Source organism: Elephas maximus, chromosome 3 (assembly GCF_024166365.1).
Source record: "Elephas maximus indicus isolate mEleMax1 chromosome 3, mEleMax1 primary haplotype, whole genome shotgun sequence".
In the NCBI taxonomy this organism is placed as follows: domain Eukaryota; kingdom Metazoa; phylum Chordata; class Mammalia; order Proboscidea; family Elephantidae; genus Elephas; species Elephas maximus.
In genome coordinates, this window is record NC_064821.1 from 63,451,076 (window position 1) to 63,471,696 (window position 20,621).

The following is a 20,621-nucleotide window of genomic DNA, read 5'->3' on the forward strand; positions in this document are numbered from 1 at the left end:
AGATGAAATAGAGGTACACGTAACAATTCAATAAACTTCTGTTATTCTGCAAAGATCTCTAAAGGATATAGAGATGAATAAGCCAGTCCCTGCCAAATAGATCCTGTGGTCTAGTGCAGGCATGTACACGCTGAATTCTTTTTTTTCCCCAGCTCTTTATTACGAAAATTTTCAAACATACACAAAGGTAGAAAGAGTACTATAATGAATCCCCATTTTTCCAGTCTTGTTTTGTTTTACCCCATTCCTGTTTGTTTGTTCGTTTGTTTGGTTGGGAAATATTTTAAAGTAAATTACATATGTATTGCCCATAAATATAACCACATCAAAAACCAAACCCGTTGCTGTTGAGTCGATTCTGACTCATAGTGACCCTACAGGACAGTAAAACTGCCGTATAGAGTTTCCAAGGAGCACCTGGTGGATGCCGCAAACCTTTTGGTTAGCAGCTATAGCACTTAACCGCTATGCCACCAGGGGTTCCTCCATAAATATAACAGTAACACAGAAATTCTAAGTCAAGGCAGATTTGCCAAAGGTTATGTAGAAGTACAATTGCTATGGAAAAGCCTAAGGGAGTGAGAAAGAGTCTGTGGAGGGGCAAAGAGGAGTGGAGATTTGGAGGGAAGGAGGAGAGCGTTTGTGAAGGGCAGGTTGGGACTTCAACATGTGGTTGTGGAAGGGAAGGGTAATGGAGACAGGGGAAGGTTTAAGTTGAAGCAGAGAGCTCTCTTAAGGAGGATAGGATTATGCCAGCGACGGTAGGATGATAAAAAAGCTGAAGTTCACGATGGGGTTATACTGTCTGTGGAGGATGTTGCTCGCTAGGGTGATTGTAGGTTGGGACATGAGATATTTGGGAACAGAGGAAGTGACATGGTATACCAGTAATCTGTTGCTGTCAAGTCAGTTCTAACTCACAGCAATCCCTATAGGACAGAGTAGAACTGCCCCATAGGGTTTCCAAAGCTATAATCTTCATAGAAGCAGACTGCCCCATCTTTCTACTAAGGAGCGGCTGGTGGGTTTCAGCCGCCGACCTTTCGGTTAACAGCTGAGTGCTTAACCAGGGCTACTCGTGTACCAGTTCTGCCCCCAAATATGGCCTGCCGACTGGCTGCCAGTCTGCAAGCTGTTGGCTGTCAGTGTGCGGTGAGATAAATAGCTTGTGCCGGAATGTAAATAAACTACAACATTAGCCACACTTATTTCAGATGACTTTCTACTTTTTTTTTTTTTTTGGTAGCAAGACTTGCACAGTGAAGGAAGCAGTACATTGGTTTACATTCTGGTGCAGGTGTCTTACCTTGCCAGGACTTCCATTTGAGCAGCACTGTAGTAAACAGTTGTTAAGCTGGTGTGTATTTTCAGCATTTTTTTATGTGGGGATTTCTTCCAAGTGAGATTTGGTGGTACTAATAAATTTGACAGTTATCATTCAACTCTGCTCTACATGGGTTTTTCCTAAGTTGGTATGGTTTGCATTTGGTGCGGTAGCCAAGTGATGAGGAGGATTCTTTTTAAACATTGAGGAACTTGGGAAGAATTGTTTGAGCTTTGAGCCTTGCTTGCTTTACGTCGTCAGTCAGACATAAGGCTTGTTAATATTTCTGTAATTTGCTGTCCTCAGTAGTCCAGCCCAGAGCAGATATGGGCAACTGTTGGCCAGTAGACTAGCCTTTGGCTTACAGGGCAAGTACTAACAATAGCCCCATATACCTATGTTTATAATTATAAATATGTTTCGTGGCCTTAGAAATCTAAAGGAGTAATAGGTCAGTTGTTTCATTCCCTTTACCTTAGGGAGGAAACGGAATCTCAGATATGTTGTTTGCTTGAGGCCGTTATAGTCAGTTGGAGAGCCAGGACCCATTGCCTGGTGGTCCAGCTCAGTTTCCCCTGCTTGTTCTACTATACCTGATATTTCAAGGAAGGTGGGGATGGGGTGAGTGTGTGTAACTCTTTCTAGCTGATGTGACTGTATCAGCTGAGTCTCCTTCTCAAAGAGCTTTCTTTTAATAGTTACTCTCAGGAGCCAACAAGGCCCACCTAGACTGGAAATGTCACTCATCCATTGGTTTTTCATTAGTAAACTCAGATGAAATGAATTTGTGTTCCTGGGTTCTTTGCAGAGAGCCTCAGTGGAAAAGAGAGTGAATTGATGGTTCTCTTGTTAGTACACAGAAGTTAATTCTCCCAGCCTGTACAAGGCCAGCAGTTACATATACCATTTGTGATATTACCTTAAGGACAAATCACCATACCCAGCCATTTTGCCCATATAGGAAGAGGTCACATAGCAAGTGGGTTTTGGTTTGCTACATTGTTATTGTATTAATCAATCACAGGGATCCCTGAAAGACTTTACCTCTTTATTCTTTCTGATCCTACATTGGCAGCTAGAATGTTGAACTTCTGTATTTGTATTTGACAGGGAAAGTTTATTTTGTGGCTCTGGGTGACTAGACAATGGCATCCATCCCTGTTTGGTTCTAATATAAGACATCCCTATAAAAAGAAGTTTCTTCCATTTTGGGGTCTACTTTCCCTTAAACCTGTTAAAAAAAAAAAAAATCAGAGCTAAAACGGCAGGTGCCCTCATATTGAGCAGACTAACTAGACATGGAGAAGGTTGGCAGAGAGGGTAATTCATATTTCTGGAACATTTTGGGAGTCATCAGTGAGGGGACTGAAAACATGGCTGGGGGAAGAGACTGGGGAAATTACTGTGGATGTTTTCTGCGTCTCCTGTATACCAGCTGGTGACGCGGGGGCTTTAGATTCAGTTTCCCTGAAGTAACAAAAAGGCGTTTCAATTGAATTCCTGCACTATTCTAGCATTCTGCATTCCAAGGTCTCCTGTCTCCTCTTGATTTTGTGTGTGTTTGTGTGTGTTGTTAGCAAGTGAGATCCAAAGGCTCAGTGGCTACTTTGAGAAACGGAGGTCTTGATTTTCTTCTTGGAGTTGGAGTGGCTCCGTTGTTTTGAGGAAGAAAAATAACACGTAATTGATAATGGGTGCCAGGGCTCTTAAAAAGACCGTTTTAACTATGACATATGACAGTACTTTTCATAACTTAGCAAGTTTTCTTTGTATTCATATAGAGTGGTGCTTAGGTTATTATACTTTTTTTTTTTTAGCTCAAGCCTCTGTTGTCTTTTTCGGTTTTCACCATCCTTGAGGAAACATCTTTTGTATCTTTAAGGCAGTCTTTCTCTACCCTTTAAAATCATGACTGCCGTCCCTGCTTTTTATATATATAATGATCTCATGCCGTCCTTTAGTGTTCCTGAAGTTGCAAAATAGTCTTTTTCCTGCATATATACTTATAATACTGACTTTGCATTTCCAAACTATATTAATTTTTTTATTTAACAAATATCTACTGAGCGCTTCTACTATATGCTAAAATCTGCTAGAACAAACTACTCAGACATGTTGGTTCTCCACAATCCCCTTCCCCTATCATTGCTTTAAGAAAGCCAGTTATTTGCATTTCTAAAGGATTCCTTATGAGTTAAAAAGGGGGGAGGGGCAAGAGTCTCCATTTATAGAATCACATGTAATTTTATTTGGGTTGAAAATATGTGTATTGCCCATATTCTCCCTTTAGGGATAATAGCTATCTCTCATTTCTCTTGGCTATTTGGGAACCTGAATTAGAGACTGGTCAAACGTAAGATCTTCGCAAAGAACTAGTAATCTTTTTTCTCACCTTCTCTGAAGACTTGAAAATAGATCTTCAGTTTTACCATAATTCTAAAAGTGCTCAGTGGCATGAGGGTGGGGAGGTGGAGAGTGACTCTGGCCTCTGTTGGCCAATTTGGCCATTACAGCTTTTTTCAGTGTGTGATTCTTCCTGAGAATTTCTCTGGCTGAATCTCAGAACTTTCTGTACCTAGAACATTGCTGCATTTAACCTCATTCTGCTCTGCTGCAAGAGAACTTACGAAGACTAGAAGTGAGACGAGTGTACAACAGAGCTAGAGAGCTGGCGATGGCAGAATACAGAGTTAGGCCTAAGCAGAGCCGTCGTCCTCTTCTGTGAGATTGCGTCTTGCAGCATCAGGGACCTTGTCTATAAAGTTGCCTGGCTTTCCCTAAATCTGTTCTTCATGGGTTAGACATATAGGCTGCCCCTCCCTCCACCATGTCCATCTAGTCAGAAGTGCCAAAACAACCAGATCGGACACACTGAAAACAGAGACCCATCAAATTCTCTTAGTCTTAAAGGAACCGTTTATCTGGAGTCTCTCAGAAATAAATATTTGGCAAGTCATAATCAAAACCTGTTTAAAGTGATATCCTGTTTGATCCTTTGATAGAAGGCTGTATTATTGGTCCTTTCCAAAAAACTACTTTTTAGCTTGTTGTTATAAGTTCTTTTTGTGTTGTTATGTAGAAATTCACCTACCTTCTAAGATGGTGTGTAACTTTGTAATCATTTGCTGAGTTCCTTTGTCAGGATACAAACCTAGAATGGCCAGGTAGAACTGATTATTGTGCCTTGTGTTCAGAGGGTGCCAATACATAAAACTCCTTTATGCTGTTCTCTTTCCATAATTATTTGGAGAACTGATAGAACACAAGGGGCCTCACCAAGGGAAATGAAAGACCTGAAGCACAGGTATTTGGGGGCACTTAGGGTGGTCATTTACTAAAGTTCTTTTAACTGCCTTGGTTTGTCAAATAGAATGTTTCTAACTAGCTTAGTTTTAGAAATGGATTCAAGATTTAAGCATATCAAAAATACATTTTGGTATTCTCCCAGTCATCATTGGTTTCCTAATGGAAAAAGTATTTGCTATTTTCCAAATATTCAGTTAATTTCAAAGTGGAATTTTAAAGTTAGTGGGGAAAATCTAGGTTTCCCAGCTAGCCCTGGTTTCACTTGCAACATCCCTACAATTGTGTAACTGGGCCGAGGATGGGTGGGGTCTGCATACTGACTGTTTCTCGTAATCTCATAAAGCTGAGCCTCGAGTTAGCGTGGTCTACCGGAGATGCAGCCCTGCCGTCCTGACTGCAGTCACGTGTGGCAGTAATCTTTTGGTTTGGTTTTTTGTTTGTTTGCTTTTTTATGTTGTTGTTACTGTTCTGTGTTTTTTCCTTTCCTCTTTTATTGAGTTTGCTTTATCCTTACTGCTTTCTGATACCCTCTCCCTCTTCTCCTGACCCCCATTTTTACACTGCTTTCCTTTGGCCATTTGTATGCCTTGACTTTCCCATTTTGGTCTCTGTACAGTCTCTGTTCCTTATTACTCTGGTGGTTGCAGCTTCTGAGCTAACAGAATGCTTCTATCATGCAGTGTGTGTTTAAAGCCGTGATTTTACTGCTGTCGTAAAACTAAACCTGACGTGGCTGTTGGGCTGTTATTTACAGTTTATTTCTCTCTCTGCTGCACTGGTTAAAAGGACACTGTCAAGGTATTTTTTCATAATTTCTCAAGTCATTTTCCTCACTGTTTATAACAACCCATTAAAAGCTTGAAACTGAAATCTTTCCCTTCCAAAGATCCTCACCATCATACATTCACCCTGGTTTGTTGTTGTAGAGTTGCACCTGTATGTCGGGCTGGTGCCGTGGGAGTTTTTGTCATTGAAAGCGCATGTAAAACATCAGTTTTCTTGTGGGGGCTGTGGGTGCACTGAGGGGAAAGTGTAATGAATCAGGCGGGCTGGTCAGCAAACAGAGGGAAGACAAAAGGTCAAATTTGGTCCCTCTAACCTTGACAGTGTCCCTTTAAGTATTTCTCTAGCACACACCCTGGACCCCACTTCCTGAGCCTGAGCGCTGCATACTTTTTCAGTATGAAATTCCTATGTCACTGTCATCCGAGCTGCAAAGATTAAAGTTGACGCTGGAAGAGCTTTAATCTGCACCGTTTGCACACTTGTGTGTTGGCACATTCTGCCCTGTTGTACAGGCATATGTGACCGGTCCCTCTTGCTGTCATAGCATCCTCTTGCCGGGCATCTTAGAAGCCATAAGTAGAAATGTACTCCAGGAAAAACACATCACATCTGTGATCAATTAATTATCACTTGGTCTTTGGACACTTTGTAATCTGAGATCTCATAACTTGGTAGATTTAATCATGTATATGTAATCATTTCTTTTTTGAAAGGAACCCCAAATTTAGAGCTTTTAAAACTATGTTTTGTAGCATCATTACAGGAATTGCCCTAGAAATAGCAAGTTAAACTGAGCAAAAATTTAATTGCTTTGAGCTGCTGTGTGTGTGACCATCACATTGGCGTGCAAAAGTTACTAATGAGAAAGTAAATGAAATTCCTGGCAAGAGTCTCTTCCATCAGCTCTGGTAGCTGTATTTTTGGCCATGGGAGTTGAATAGGTGGGTCACCGAATCCTAGGTACCACCCTGATATGTAAATGACCCCTACCATAGCCCTGGTATATAAATGGTACCAAGCGTCTAAAGCCCAATGCTCAGTTCTCAATATAAACAAGAAGATTCTTAGAAATTTATGTTTTCTTTAGGTTAAAGGTGATCTCTAATTCATAGATATCCTGATCTCTCCCCAGTGTGATCTTTTAGAACCTGATGCTTTTAATATGACTTTGGTGTCTCAGCTATGGTGTCTGTCATATTTACAGTTGCAGAGCACAGTTGTGACATTTTTAAACCCTTTATCTTCTTTTGGTGCAGATCGTACCTGTCCCCAAATTTTTTGTGCTCCGTTATAGCTCATCTAGTAAAGTTACTTATGTGACTAATCAGTGAAGAGACAGAGGCTAGTTGTTTGAAATGGTCTGTCTCATTGGGAAGGGCAAAAACTAAGGCATTTCAAGTGAGAGCTAGAGTCTTACTGTGATGGTCTTGTCCTCACAGTCGGTCGGTTCCCTCTGATTGTAAAAGATCACTCTTCGGTGGTTGCTAGAATTTACTTCCATGTTTTGTTTTTCTTGTTATCAATTTTAGGTTGATTGTACAGTGGAATTCCATATTTTGAGTCCCATTTCCTAATTGATGCCCGGCTTATTATGGGATGTACATAGTGGCAAGAGATGCTTGCCTTAGACGTACGTTTCCCTTTTCTCGCTGCTGCCATGAAATCCCGCACTAGAATTGCGATCGGTTTACCATGAGACTGAGGAGCAGTAGCAAAGGGTGTGTGTCAGCTAACTGGTGGTGTCAGTGGGCAGAGGCATAGCATGGCTCAGGAGCGTGTCTTGCAGCTTGATGATCTGCTTTGCAGTCTGTTCCCTTCGTCCACCAGTGAGGGGCCAGACTCCTGGCACCTCAGTTACTCATAGTCTCTGTAAGAGCTTTAGACATTCAACTCTGAACTCACTGGTGCCACAAAACATCATCCCTCTGCAAAAGAATGAAGGTGCTACTGTGTTCTTATTAGCAGTTGTGACTTTTCGCTTCTCTCTTCCCATCTCCCACCTGAAATCCTGTCATCTTTGAGAGGAGGCACACACCTTGGGCTCCTTATTTTTCCATCTTGCCCTTATTCTGCAGGGTCATCAGGTGTGTTGACAAATCTTTGGTTCTCTGAGACTTCTCCACTGTGTTGTTTGCATGTCAGCCCAGCTCACCTCAGTGCATGTCAGCTCCAGTGCACCTTTTGCTCCATGTAACTTCAGTCAACCAGCACAGTGTAAATCTTGTGGTTGGTGATAATAGGTGGAGTCCCAGCTCTGAGGGCAAAGGTGGGAGAATATGGAAAAATCAGGGCCAATACATTTCATATCTCATTCAAATAGAATTGACCACTTCATAGAAAAGAAAATTTGAATCACTGTCCTCAAAGGTTTCCCCTTTGAGATACATATTTTGACCTTTTTTAAACAGTAGAGCATTTGTGTTTTCTTGGATGGTTATTTTCAGTCTTATGTAAGGACCAACTCTGCTATACTTCGGATTTTCAGGTTCCTAAAGAGAAAGATGAAATGGTAGAGCAAGAGTTTAACCGGTTGCTAGAAGCTACATCTTACCTTAGTCATCAACTAGACTTCAATGTCCTCAATAATAAGCCTGTGTCCCTTGGCCAGGCATTGGAAGTTGTCATTCAGTAAGTACCTTGACACTGCTTATTGTAGAGTGAATTCCATCTGGAGATTTGCTCTTATGCTTGAAGTTTTTCAGCAAGTCTTATTCAAGCTAGTTTTAACTTATTTTCATGTGATATAGTTAAATTCAAACTTAAAAACATTTAAAATAGTTACCTGATCCTTAAGGCCCTTTTCTATTAAAAAATGAATTGCTTTTCACACACATACAAATATAGTGGTTTGAAAAATTAATCCATGGTAAAGATCATGTGAATGTGCAGATGTCCTAGGGTAACACCCTGGAGAACTTATTGAAGACAGGAATTATGTATTTTTCATCTGTAAATTCCACAGCAAAGTGTTATTTAGGTAAAAATTAAAAAATTGCTTTTATGGGATTGTACTGTATTTTACTATAGCCTAGAAAATAGTTTGTCACCAGCCAGCTTTCTTATTCCAAAGTGTTGGAAGTTTCAGCAGGCTGGATGCCCTCGAGTGTTTTTGAAGGGCTCCGGTCCTGTGCTACAAAGCAGGCTCTGTGGCCAGGGCGTACATACTGTCTCTTCTAGGTTACAAGAAAAGCACGTCAAAGATGAGCAGATTGAACACTGGAAGAAGATAGTGAAAACTCAGGAGGAATTGAAAGAACTTCTTAATAAGGTGAAATTCTGTATTTTCTTCATAACTGAAGCCTTTGGGGGGTAGGGGACAGGGACAACCTCTGGTTTAGAAACTTTAACAGCGTTTCTGATTTTTTTTTTTTCTCCGTGGAAGAGAAGGTCTGCATGGCTAGTACTCATGATTCTTGAGAAAATAATGAGTAGCAAAAGGCATCGTTTTATCTGTTGGTCTTTGAGTTTCAATATGGCACTATTGATAGATTGTTGCCAGGGAAAATAGAGCCTTCTTCTGTGTCAGGTTCCCTTTGGCTGTTTAAAAGCAGGCCAGTGCCCTCAGCTGAATTCTAGGATTGCAGGGAAGTCAGCTGTACCGAGGTCAGGTTCCCACTGATGAAGACAATGGGGCCTGAAGTGGGACGACCCCACGGGGGCTTCTCCAATGCAGAGTCTGGGTGCGCTTGTTTGGTGGCTGGGCTCCCGCCTCGCCGTATCACTGTACTTCATCTCTTCATCCTGTCAGATGAGCATGGACTGTGGTAGGGATCAGGTGAGAAAACTGCCCAACGGCAGGAGGTGGGGGCCCCACGGCCTCAGGCTTTAACTTGCACCCTGGTCTTGTGCAGTGCCGTCAGAAACTGGGAAAATAACATCACAACTGTTTCTCAAGGTCATTTCGGTGGTGATTTGACCTGGTACAGATTTTCAAAAAAGATTATGATCTTCTGTTTCCCAAAGGAAGTTGAAGTTAAATTGGTGGTAGTTTGTTCTTCCTGGAAATCAAATTTACCTCAGTACCCGCCCCCCCCTTTTTTTTTAATAACTGAGATGTTCCTTACTCCTATTTGTTTGGGAAGACAGAGTCAATCTTACTTTCTGATAGTGATGTGATACCTCTGGGTTAAGCCATCTAGGACTCTTTTCCTGTTTCCAAAATGGCATGATGAAGAAGAGGTGTTTAAGAATTACAAAGACCTTGTATTATGGTTGGGCATGTTAGCTGCTTTGGGGGAGGAGCCAAAACCAAGGGCACATGTGATTTGGAGATGAATTACATCCCCATCTAGAATGGTAAATTTTTATTTATTTGGTCCTCTCAGATGGTAAATTTGAAAGAGAAAATTAAAGAACTCCATCAGCAGTACAAAGAAGCATCCGAAGTGAAGCCACCCAGAGATATCACTGCCGAGTTCTTAGTGAAGAGCAAGCACAGGGATCTGACTGCCCTCTGCAAGGTGTGGTATACATACATGCGTAACTGCTTTTACTGAGAATGTTAAGAAATAGTGCAGATCTGGGAAACTTTGGGAAAGAGCACCACTAGCCAATCACAGGCTTTGTAGTAGGGAGAAGGGTCACAAGCAGCCACAGGGACTTCTGGGGTGAGTTTGGTTCAGGATCTGCTTTTCCCTGCAGAATTCCCACCCTGTCTTCACGCTCTCCTCCCTTTAGCTCACTTGAATCTCATTTGTGAGCCCCCTGTCACTCGGTTTATCCCTGACAGTTTAGAATGATGGTAATGAACATGGACTTTGGAGTCAAACTGTCTGATTTAAATCCCTTACTTGGTGTCTGCTAGCTTTATCACTTTGGGCTCCTTAATTACCTCATCTGTAACATGGCGTTAATGACACCTAACTTGCTGGGTAATCGTGAAGCTTAAATAGAATCATGCACCTAAAGTTCTTATTCCGGTGTGGTGGCAAATGCCCAGGAAATGGTAGTTGCTGTTGTCTTTCACCTTGACCTTGTAGCACACCGCCACGCTGCTGCTTTTTGTTTTTCTCCTTTGAGCCTCTACACTACCATCTCATTGTTGTAACTTGTCTCCAAGAACAAAAATCCTCGAACTCTGACCCCAACCTTGAATTGAGCCACAGTCCTGTGAATGATCTGAACAGACCTTATAGCTCACGGTATACATAAGCTAGGTGGACAGACCTTATAGCTCACGGTATACATAAGCTAGGTGGACATCTGACCCAGCAAGATAAGCCCGGTTCACTTAATTTTATCAGGAATATGATGAATTGGCTGAAACACAAGGAAAGCTCGAAGAAAAACTTCAAGAACTGGAAGCCAATCCCCCAAGGTGAGTGAGGAAAGCAAACGTTCAGAAGGACGGCTTTTCCTCTTCTTCCTGTGTTCGATTTAGAAGGATAGTTACAAAGCACAGTCAGCTTTTAGTTATATTTAATTAATGAATTTGTATCTGTGTTCAGCAAATAGACTTTAAATTGTTTAACGAATGGAAATATCTGAGAACATAAGGACTACTTGTACTTTTATGTTGTAATGTGTAACTGTGTCCTAAATACCTAATAGATGGTTTTTGAAAAGAGTCTTTCCCCATAAGATCTGATATGTTAACGAAGATGGGGTAGGCAAAAATTATCTTCTTTAGGTGGGGTGAAGGGTGGCATAGCTTTAAATCTTTATAATTCAGGGGACTAGGGAAGTATTACACTTCATTTCCATCGGATTTTTTTCGCCTTAAAATTCCTTCTTTAATTTGAATTTAGTCAAGTCTCTAACCTAGCTTCCTGTTTTCTAAAAACATAGTAACAAAGGAACAGGTAAATGATACCATGTGGAGACAGTCCGAAAAACCAGAATATGGTACAAGCTGTGGAGTCCCTGGGTGGTGCAAATGACGAATGCACTCAGCCGCCAAGCAAACGGTTGGCCGTTCAAGTCCACCCAGAGGCACCTCAGAAAAAGGGCCTGGCAGTCTGATTCTGAAAAACACCCTTCACTGGATTTTTAGCATGAATCACATATGCTGCTGATACCGCGTTTCTTCAGGCCTCCATGTATACCTACTTGGTTCCGTAGTCAGGGATGTTACCCATCCCTGCTTTAGTCCATGCTTTATTTAAAATAAAAAACAAATTTTTTCTACAACTAATAAAATTTTATAATGCAATGTAATTTAAGGTTTTACTAGTTTGAAGTCTTTTTTTCAGACAAATGAGGACTAATTGTAACTTGCTGTATGTAGTGAGCTTGATGCTGCTCTAGGCACCAAAGGTTCAGGGTTCAAAGACAGACCAGGTCCCACTTGATGACTTAACACTCTTTTCAGAGAAGGTTCAGTCACAGGCTAAGGTTTGACACAGTTATTGAGGGAATCCTCATCAGCTCATTGAGAATAGGAGTAATCTGGCTTGGAATAACCTTGTACTCTGTTCTTACTTTGCAGTGATGTGTATTTATCGTCAAGAGACAGACAAATACTTGATTGGCATTTCGCAAATCTAGAATTTGCTAATGCCACACCTCTGTCTACCCTTTCCCTTAAACATTGGGATCAGGTAAAATTCCTTTAGCATTTATTTTGTTACGTGTGTCTTTGAGAAAGCGCTTAAGGGAAACTGTTAATCTGTGTGTGTGTCTTTTTAAACAGCTTTATGAAGAGATACAATTTATATACAATAGAATTCACCCATTTTAAATGACCAGTTTGATGTTTTGCCATATAGTCATGAGCTACCACTGCAATCAAGATACAGAATGTTTTCATCATCCTGAAAGTTCCCCTGTCCCTTTGCAGTCAGTCTTCCTGCCCCCCACCCCATTAGCCATGGCTCCAGACAACCACTGACTTGATTTCTGTTATAGATTTTGCTTTTTCTAGAATGTCAGATAAATTGACTCATACGCTGTGTAATCATACAGTATAATCTTTTGTGTGTGACTCTTACCACGAAGTTTTTGAGATGAGCATGAATTTTTTTGAGATTCCTCTATGTCGTTGTATAATCAGTACTTTGTGCCTTTTTATGGTTTAGTAGTTTTCCGTTGTATACACAGTATTCCAGTAATAGACATTTGAGTTGTTTCTTCTTTTTTGGCTTTTATGAATGAAACTCCTATGAACATTCGTGTCTTGGGTAAATATCTAGGAGTGGAATTGCTGGGTCTTACGGAAAGTAGATGTTTAACTTTATAAGAAACTTCCAGAGTGTTTTCCCAATTGTATACCTACCGCCAGAGCATGAAATTTCCTCTGCTCCACTTCCTCACCAGCATTCGGCATTGCCAGTTTTAAAATTTTTATCCATTTTAGTGGGTGTAGGGTATTTATTTTGTTATGGTTTTAGTTTGCATTTCCCTGATGTCTAGTGATGTGGACCATCTTTCATACGCTTTTTGGCCATTTGTCTGGCTTCTTTGGTGAGGTATCTGTTAAAGTCATTTCCTCTTTTTATAAATCTGGTTGTCTGACTTCTTGTTGAGTTGTAAGACTTCTTTAAATTCTTTATATTCTGGATAGAAGTCCCTTGTCAGATTTATGTTTTGCAAATATTTTTTTCTAGACTGTGGCTTGCTTTTTTATCTTCTAAATCATATTTAAAAGAGCAAACGTTTTTAGTTATGAAGTTAGCTCTTTACGATTTGCGTTTTTGTGTCCTGAAAATTTTAACGCAAGGTCGCAAAAATTCTCTGCTGTGTTTTCTTCCAGAAGTTTTATGGGCTTAGGTCTTAACGTTTTGGTCTATAGTCCATTTTGAGTTAAATTTTTTGTAACCGTGAGAGGTAAGGGTAGAGCTGATTTTTTCTCATATCCAAGTGTCCTGACACTTTGTTAAAAATCATTTTACCATGTAAGCGTGAATCTGTTTATGGTTGTTCTTTATTTTTTGTTGATCTGTCTGTTCATATGCCAGTATCTTAGTTACTTTATAGAAGTCTTGACATCAGGTAGTGTTAGGTTCTCCAACTTTGTTCTTTTTTGAAATTGTTTTGGTGATTCTGTATCTTCTGTATTTCCATAACAATTTTAGAATTAGCTCGTCAATTTCTACCAAAAAATGCCTTCTGGGATTTTGATTGGAATCATATTGAATTTATAGATCCATTTAGGGTGAATTGCCATCTTAACACATTGAGTCTTTCAGTCCTTGAACATGGTCTCTCTCTCCATTTGTTTAGGTTTTCTTTAAATATCTCAGCATTGTTTTATAGTTTTCAGTGTACAAGTCTTATACATCTTTGGTTAAATTTTTTCTCAGGGACTTTAAGTGTGATTTCCTCTTGAATTCTCATCTGGTGAGGTGTCACAGGGCTTCTTGGATATTGAATAGACGAATCGCTAACTCTGAGACTTTGACCAAACTTAAGACTGTGTAAAAGTAAATATTATATTTTTACTTGCATGTTTTAATACTAATGATACATTTTTCTAGTAAAGTTATTTTGACTTTTTAATCTTTAAATTATATCCTGATATTCTTTAATGTTTAAATTGCAGTGAGGTTTGAACCTATTAGAATAAAAATCTTACAAAATTCAGAGTTCCCTTATGGTTTTCATGTAAATACTAAGTTAGACCCTCCCTAGTTACTGATTTATCATTTGAAGTTTTAATATGCATCCATTTGTAATTATATTGAATTTTTAATGTGGGTGAGTTGAACAGATCTGATCTGTGAGAGTTTTGCTGCCAGCCCAGTAGTTTATCTAATACCTAAGAATTCTATTTGTGCTATGTTTTCGTCAGTAATTTCATAAAATTAGAAGTCCTGGCTTCCTAGAGTTTCCCTATATGGAAAAAATGTCAGTAAATTGAAAGATATAAGAGCATTTGGGGGATTCTTATGTTCCAGGCCAAATCTTGACTTCTTTACTAGGTGAATTATCTTGGGCCAGTCTTTATAATCCTAGATTGCCTTCCTCTAGTTTGACCCACTTTAGTTTTGGAAGTCTTCCTCACCTTTAAAGCTTGTAAGTTTAAGGACTAAGAACTGATTTTGCTCTTAGGCAACTGAAAATGTAGTTAGGGCAGTGAATCTGATGGGCCGCCAAATCAGTAATGCATTCGAAAGTCAGATAAAATCACCTGAGTTTCCTGGGTGGTCACTTCCTCCTCCGTCTCCTCTCCCCCATGGATGTCCCGGAGTTGGTGGTATAGGAACGGCCCTAATCCCACTCTCCAAGGAAAGCCATTAGGAACATTTTGGCATTTTTTCTTTTTCCTTTCAGTTTCCTTGGGCAGCTGGAGAGAGATTCTGAGTGGTTGTTCTTTAATATCTGCCTTAATATTATATTGACTGCTTCCATACAGAAGAACTTGGTACAAACGGTAGCAATTAGATTAAGGAAATGTGGAAATGTGTCCTTTTGCCTCCTCTTTAGGACGACGACTTTGAGTTTACTGGCAGCCACCTGACAGTGAGGAATGGCTACTCCTGTGTGCCTGTGGCCTTAGCAGAAGGCCTAGACATTAAATTGAACACAGCGGTTCGGCAGGTTCGCTACACAGCTTCAGGTACTTCGCTGCTTTGCAGTTAAGATAAATCTCTTCCCTGAAACAGGGCACTGATCTCATCTTGTGTTGAGCTGGACCTACAGCAAGAATATTGGGCACATTCCCTGGTAGAATATTTTATAAACTATGACTCCTGAATAATATATTCAGTAATTCAGTATTAAATACAACACAAAAAATAGTTGGCAAAGTATATTCCTAAATACATCCTGCCGGGATTTTGGTCGTTGGACTCCAGTGGGACCCTGCCTTTGTATTTGACCATCTGTCTTGGCTTTTGGGTCCATTCTGGCTTTTCCTATTCCGGTGGGATAGCTTTCTTCTGCCGCTTTCTAGCTCTGGGAGTAGTCTTGCTTAGAAGTTGACTTCAAAGATGGAACTGCCTTGTGATTGCTATGGTAGTAGCTCAGAGCTCATTATTATTGCTGGTCGCAGGGTACTTTTAATGTCAGACACAGAGAATCCATTGTCCACTCACACAACTTTGGAATTGCTTGAGTCTCAAACTCCTGGATTACTAGTCCCCTGCCTCACTGAGGGCCCTTGTGTGACTACCTGAGCATGACAAGTGGGATGCAGCCACCAGCCACCCCTCTGTCGCCCCTCCCTTGCCTGGAGCTGCTAAGTTATCACTGAAACAGCTTCTCAGTTAATTTTCCTATCAGGGGAGCATCTGCCTGGTGCTGTTGAGAAGATTGGCAGCCTTTTTGTGCAGACAGGTGGAGAACAGTAGCTTTTATTGTCATTTTCCCTGGTTTTACAGCTACAGAAAGATGGGTGTGTACTGAACTCTCATACTTATTTTTGAGCTATGCTTATTTTTCGAAGTTATATAAATAATACACATTCATTGAAGGAAAAAAATCAAACAAATGAAAATACATGCCTTTTCTGTGCTCAACTTTGAGCTCATTCCTCTGTCGACAAGCTAAGCTTCAAAGTGCACCTCAAAAATAGCAGTGGTTCAGGCTTTGTACCTTAAGTTTGTATCAGTCTGATAACATTCGTTTCTTGGCTCTTAGCACCTGATCACAGTGGACAGGTATTGGGTCTATTGAGATAGACATTTTACTCTTATTTTCTAATTTTGGTCTAAGTTTACTTACCGTTGGTAAATGGTCAGCTCCTTTCATTAGTCCAGAAGATCACCAGCGTATCAGGAGGGAAGAGATAGATAATATGGTGGTGATGAGCGAGGACTCTGAAGTTGACTGTTAGGGTTTGAATCCTGTCCCTTACTACCTGTGTGGCCTTCGACAAGTGACCTCACCTCTGCCTCAGATAACCAACCTGTCTCCTAGACTGGTAGTACTGTGACCTTGTGTGGATCCTGCTGCCCACCAAGTACTCAGTACCGTCCTGGTCACCAACACCGTCTTTTCCCTCCAACCTCTCTAGGATGCGAAGTGATAGCTGTGAATACCCGCTCCACAAGTCAAACGTTTATTTACAAATGCGATGCAGTTCTCTGTACCCTTCCCTTGGGCGTGTTGAAGCAGCAGCCACCAGCCGTTCAGTTTGTGCCTCCTCTTCCTGAGTGGAAAACATCTGCAGTCCAGAGGATGGGATTTGGCAACCTGAACAAGGTAACTGACCTAGGCCCCTCTCTGGGCACACCATCACACGATACCAGACTCACTGGCCTCCACTCAGAGACGACAGGGGTGTGCATTTTTGTATATTTTGCTGTGCTTTCAGCTGTCTGATGTGAGGGCCCAGGCCTGTCAAGTTCATTCCCTTTAGAGCTGAATTCTATAGAAAATATCCCTGAGGACTTCCTCATCTTCTGGGGTCACGTGGCAAACCCAGGCCTACTAAAGGAGCCATAAATGTGATCTTACACAGTACCATTTATAATAGGGATTTTGGGGCTTAAAGTAGACTAGAAGAGACCTCAGTAAGGTCTCAGGAAGAAGAAAGTACTTCAGGCACAGCTTTGCTTAAAGCCACACTGTCTGAGCCCTGCCACCAACTCGTGTGCTCCTCCTCCTGGTAGGTGGTGCTGTGCTTTGACCGTGTTTTCTGGGACCCAAGCGTCAATTTGTTCGGGCACGTGGGCAGCACAACCGCCAGCAGGGGCGAGCTCTTCCTCTTCTGGAACCTCTATAAAGGTAACTGCTCTTCAGTGCCAATCTTTTCCACAGCCTTATAGGGATGGCAGAATTAGGGATATTCTGGGGTGGTTCAAATATATATGCCTTGCTTTTTCTTTCCACTGACTGAACAAGCAAGTGCTGAATCCCTCCTAGGTGCTGGGGATATGAAAATGGAAAAAAAATTCTTGTCTTCAGGGAGCTCCCAGCCTGGTGGGGGATACAAAAGGATACAGGCAGTCCCAGAACTGGGCAGGAAGTGGGGTTACAGGGTGGAGGGGGTTACAGGGTGGAAGCCCAGGGTACTGGAAAAGAACACACAAAAAGAAGAATCAGCCCAGCAGGGTAGGGTTGGCCCGGGAGGGCTTCCTGGGTGGGGAAACTCATATCCCTCATTCTCAGGCTTTTGTACCTGACTTGCACCTGGATCTTTGATCACTTCCCTTCAAATGTATTTATCAAACTTCTACCTGTTGTTTCTGATTATTTTCTTCCATAATTGGATTACTCTTAATTCTGTGCCAAAGAAAGTATATTTATACCATACCTGAGTCTCAAAAAAAGGATGTAAGACAGTAAGAGGTTCAGGTGACACCCTGCCATGCAGAGCATCAAGAGGCCTGGCCTTGACACATCAGTTCACCAGCTTGATTCCACCCCCCAGCTCTTTCCACCTCTTCCCATTGCCTGAACCTGAAACCTCCTCCACCCTCCAGGGCCTCTCACCCCACAGAGACAGAACTCGTTCCTTGAGCACCTTGCTTTCTGACAGGAGGTGAGTGCTCCTTCCCCGTCCAGGCCAAGTCCTGTCAATGTCTGCCTCAAAATCACTCTCAAATCTGTTTACTTCTTTTCTTTTCCACAGCCCACCCCCCAGTCCAACCCACTGACACTTCTTACCAGAGCTGTTGCCAGTAACCACTAAGTGATAGCCCCGCTTGGCTTTCTGCCACATTAAGGAAAAAGTTCAAACTCCTCATCATGCATTATTAAGGCCTCTCAGAATCTAGCCCTTGTCAGCTCCTTCAGCTTCGTTGTCCACCGTCCATTCTCCCCACTTGCTCCCTGGGCTTCTGGCACACCTTCTGCTCGAATGTCCTGGAATGCACCATGCTGTCTTCTTCTCAGGGCCTCTGCATATGCTGTGGCCTTGGCCTGGGATGTTCCAGCCCACCACATCTCTTCTTTTCAACCTGGCTGACTCCTCCTTGGCCTTCAGGTCTTGATCTAAATGTCACTTTTTCAAACAGGCCTTCCAGGACACACTCCTCCAACTGCCTCAGATCTGACTTGAGTTGTTGTATTCTTTGAGTATTCTGTGCTTTTTTGCATAGCTTTTATCACAGTTCATGATTATGTATCTGTCGCTCTAATGGATTATATCTAATAATCTAATGTGATTATTTACCTCTTGCTCTAATGGAGTATATAGTTTATAGCTTTTCTATCCCTAGCACCTAGTACTGTTGAATACGTAAGTCTGTTGAACAAGTATTCACTGAATGTGTGAAAAAAGTTTGTGATGGGCTTCGAGGGGCCTGGGATAACTGGAAAGGTTGTAGCCATTGTCCTGGAGCTGTCTGATACAGTCAAGGCTAAGAATGCTATGCCTAAATATAGGAGTGTTTGTTCGTAAGGCTTGAAGTTGTGTCTTCAGGACTGCTGTCTTCTGCAGAGTGCCGGTGAGTCACACTTTACTCACTGTAGTCTACCAGCTCCATTCTGAGGATCGACTTTGATTTGCTGTATCTGAAATATAACTTGTCTTTAGTGTCAGAGGGCTGCATGTCTCTTGTCAGCTTTCAGAGCACCCAAAATAATGTGGGCCGTAGCGAGGTTCTTGAGGACAGTTTGTAGGAAAACCTGGAATTGTCCTTTCTGTTTTCCTAGCTCCGATACTGTTGGCATTGGTGGCAGGAGAAGCTGCTGGCATCATGGAAAACATAAGCGATGATGTGATCGTTGGCCGATGCTTGGCCATTCTCAAAGGGATCTTTGGCAGCAGTGCAGTGCCCCAGGTGAGTGAGGGGGCGGGCCGACAAGGACCTGGAGTTCAGACTGAGCCAGCGTGTGGTGTATTCTCTTAAGTTACAGCACAGGTTCTTGGTCAGGCTTGGCATTGCCTTTGTGTATTGTAAAACAGCATTCATCGCTCAGCTGACCCTCATGTCTGTCGTCTCCATCTCTCTCGTACCCCACTGACCACAGCTTTCCTACCTGTCAGAGACAGTTTGTCCTTGGTGTCTAGTAATGACTTTTGCTCCTGCTTTTCTTCATAGCCCAAGGAGACTGTGGTGTCTCGCTGGCGTGCTGATCCCTGGGCCCGGGGCTCCTATTCCTACGTAGCTGCAGGATCGTCTGGAAATGACTATGATTTAATGGCTCAGCCAATCACTCCTGGCCCCTCAATTCCAGGTGCCCCACAGGTGAGAAACTGGCAAACTGTACCTGGGCTTATTTGGGAAGAGACCAGAATTTCAGGGTAAAAATGCTGCCACTGATTTTGTAGATTCTAGTCATTCTGTCCCCGGACCCTGTCAGACACGAGAAGAGGAAAAGGGAGGAGCAATGTGATCTGCGTCTTAGAATTTGTAACAGCCCAGAAGACCGCTGCAGTGTCCCAGTCACCGGAGGCCTCCAGGCCATGCCCCTGAGGAAAGCTCAGGTCCTAAACTAGACATCGCCAGACCCTGCTCCAGGGAGTAGTAAGGGCTCCTGCTAGCTGTAGCCCAGGTTCTGTGGCTTTCTAAGGCCGGCTCTGAGCTAGGCCTTGAGGCAAAGGTTCCTAAGAACAAATGCTCTGCTGTCTTGGTTCAGTCGCTGGGAGTGGTAGGTGCCACACAAGGCATGGAAGCTCTAGATCTGAGTATCCCCCAGCTTTAAGCTGATAAATAAGAACAGGTGCAGTTAAGCATCACCCTAGAACTGAGGCTGGGCTCAGTTTTATTATTCCATTTCTACTTGCCAATTCTAGGAAGATGCTCACTGACGAGCTGTGAGAAAGCTTTTTGGTAGAATGATAGGCTAGCAACTGGGGGATCAGCCTTCAGAGGTCAGCAGGAATTTGGCAGTTCAAACACAAGGTGTATTTACAAAACCTACTGAGTCTCTCTTTAATTTTTCCCGTGAAATAGCCAATTCCACGACTCTTCTTTGCGGGAGAACATACAATCCGTAACTACCCAGCCACAGTCCATGGTGCTCTGCTGAGTGGGCTGCGAGAAGCAGGAAGGATTGCAGACCAGTTCCTGGGGGCCATGTACACCCTGCCTCGCCAGGCCACACCAGGCGTCCCTGCACAGCAGTCCCCGAGCATGTGAGACAGGCACCTTCTAAGGAAGAGGCCAGTGTGCGTTTTACTGCAGTAAGCAAAGCTTTCTAGCGATACTAGATTCTACTGAGAAACTGGCCCTGGACCTGGGCGCACAATCAGCTTCCGGCTCACTGTGGTCAGATGGCCAGGGTTGCTTCCTTTGAGTGACCTGGAGTATAGGGAGGGACTTATCCATTAGTCTGGAATTCTGTGTCCTTCGTAAAGCCTGAGGCAAACAAGCACTGTGGAGTAATATCTTAGTCTCTTGGTGTGACTTTTTTTTTTTTTTTTTATATTTTGAGA

General features: G+C 42.3%; 1 protein-coding gene across 3 annotated transcripts in view; it reads left to right on the top strand.

The window, feature by feature from the left end:
- KDM1A (lysine demethylase 1A) overlaps positions 1-20,621 on the top strand; it is a 59,096-nt gene extending 38,475 nt beyond the window's left edge. For 2 of the 3 annotated variants that reach the window (XM_049878224.1, XM_049878226.1), the window contains 11 exons: positions 7,902-8,044; positions 8,594-8,684; positions 9,742-9,876; positions 10,660-10,733; positions 11,844-11,955; positions 14,780-14,912; positions 16,311-16,498; positions 16,909-17,023; positions 18,896-19,023; positions 19,285-19,431; positions 20,140-20,621. In XM_049878224.1, coding sequence (XP_049734181.1) covers positions 7,902-8,044; positions 8,594-8,684; positions 9,742-9,876; positions 10,660-10,733; positions 11,844-11,955; positions 14,780-14,912; positions 16,311-16,498; positions 16,909-17,023; positions 18,896-19,023; positions 19,285-19,431; positions 20,140-20,325 — 1,452 coding nt within the window. In that variant the 3' untranslated portion in view covers positions 20,326-20,621. The other variant, XM_049878225.1, reaches the window with a different exon arrangement.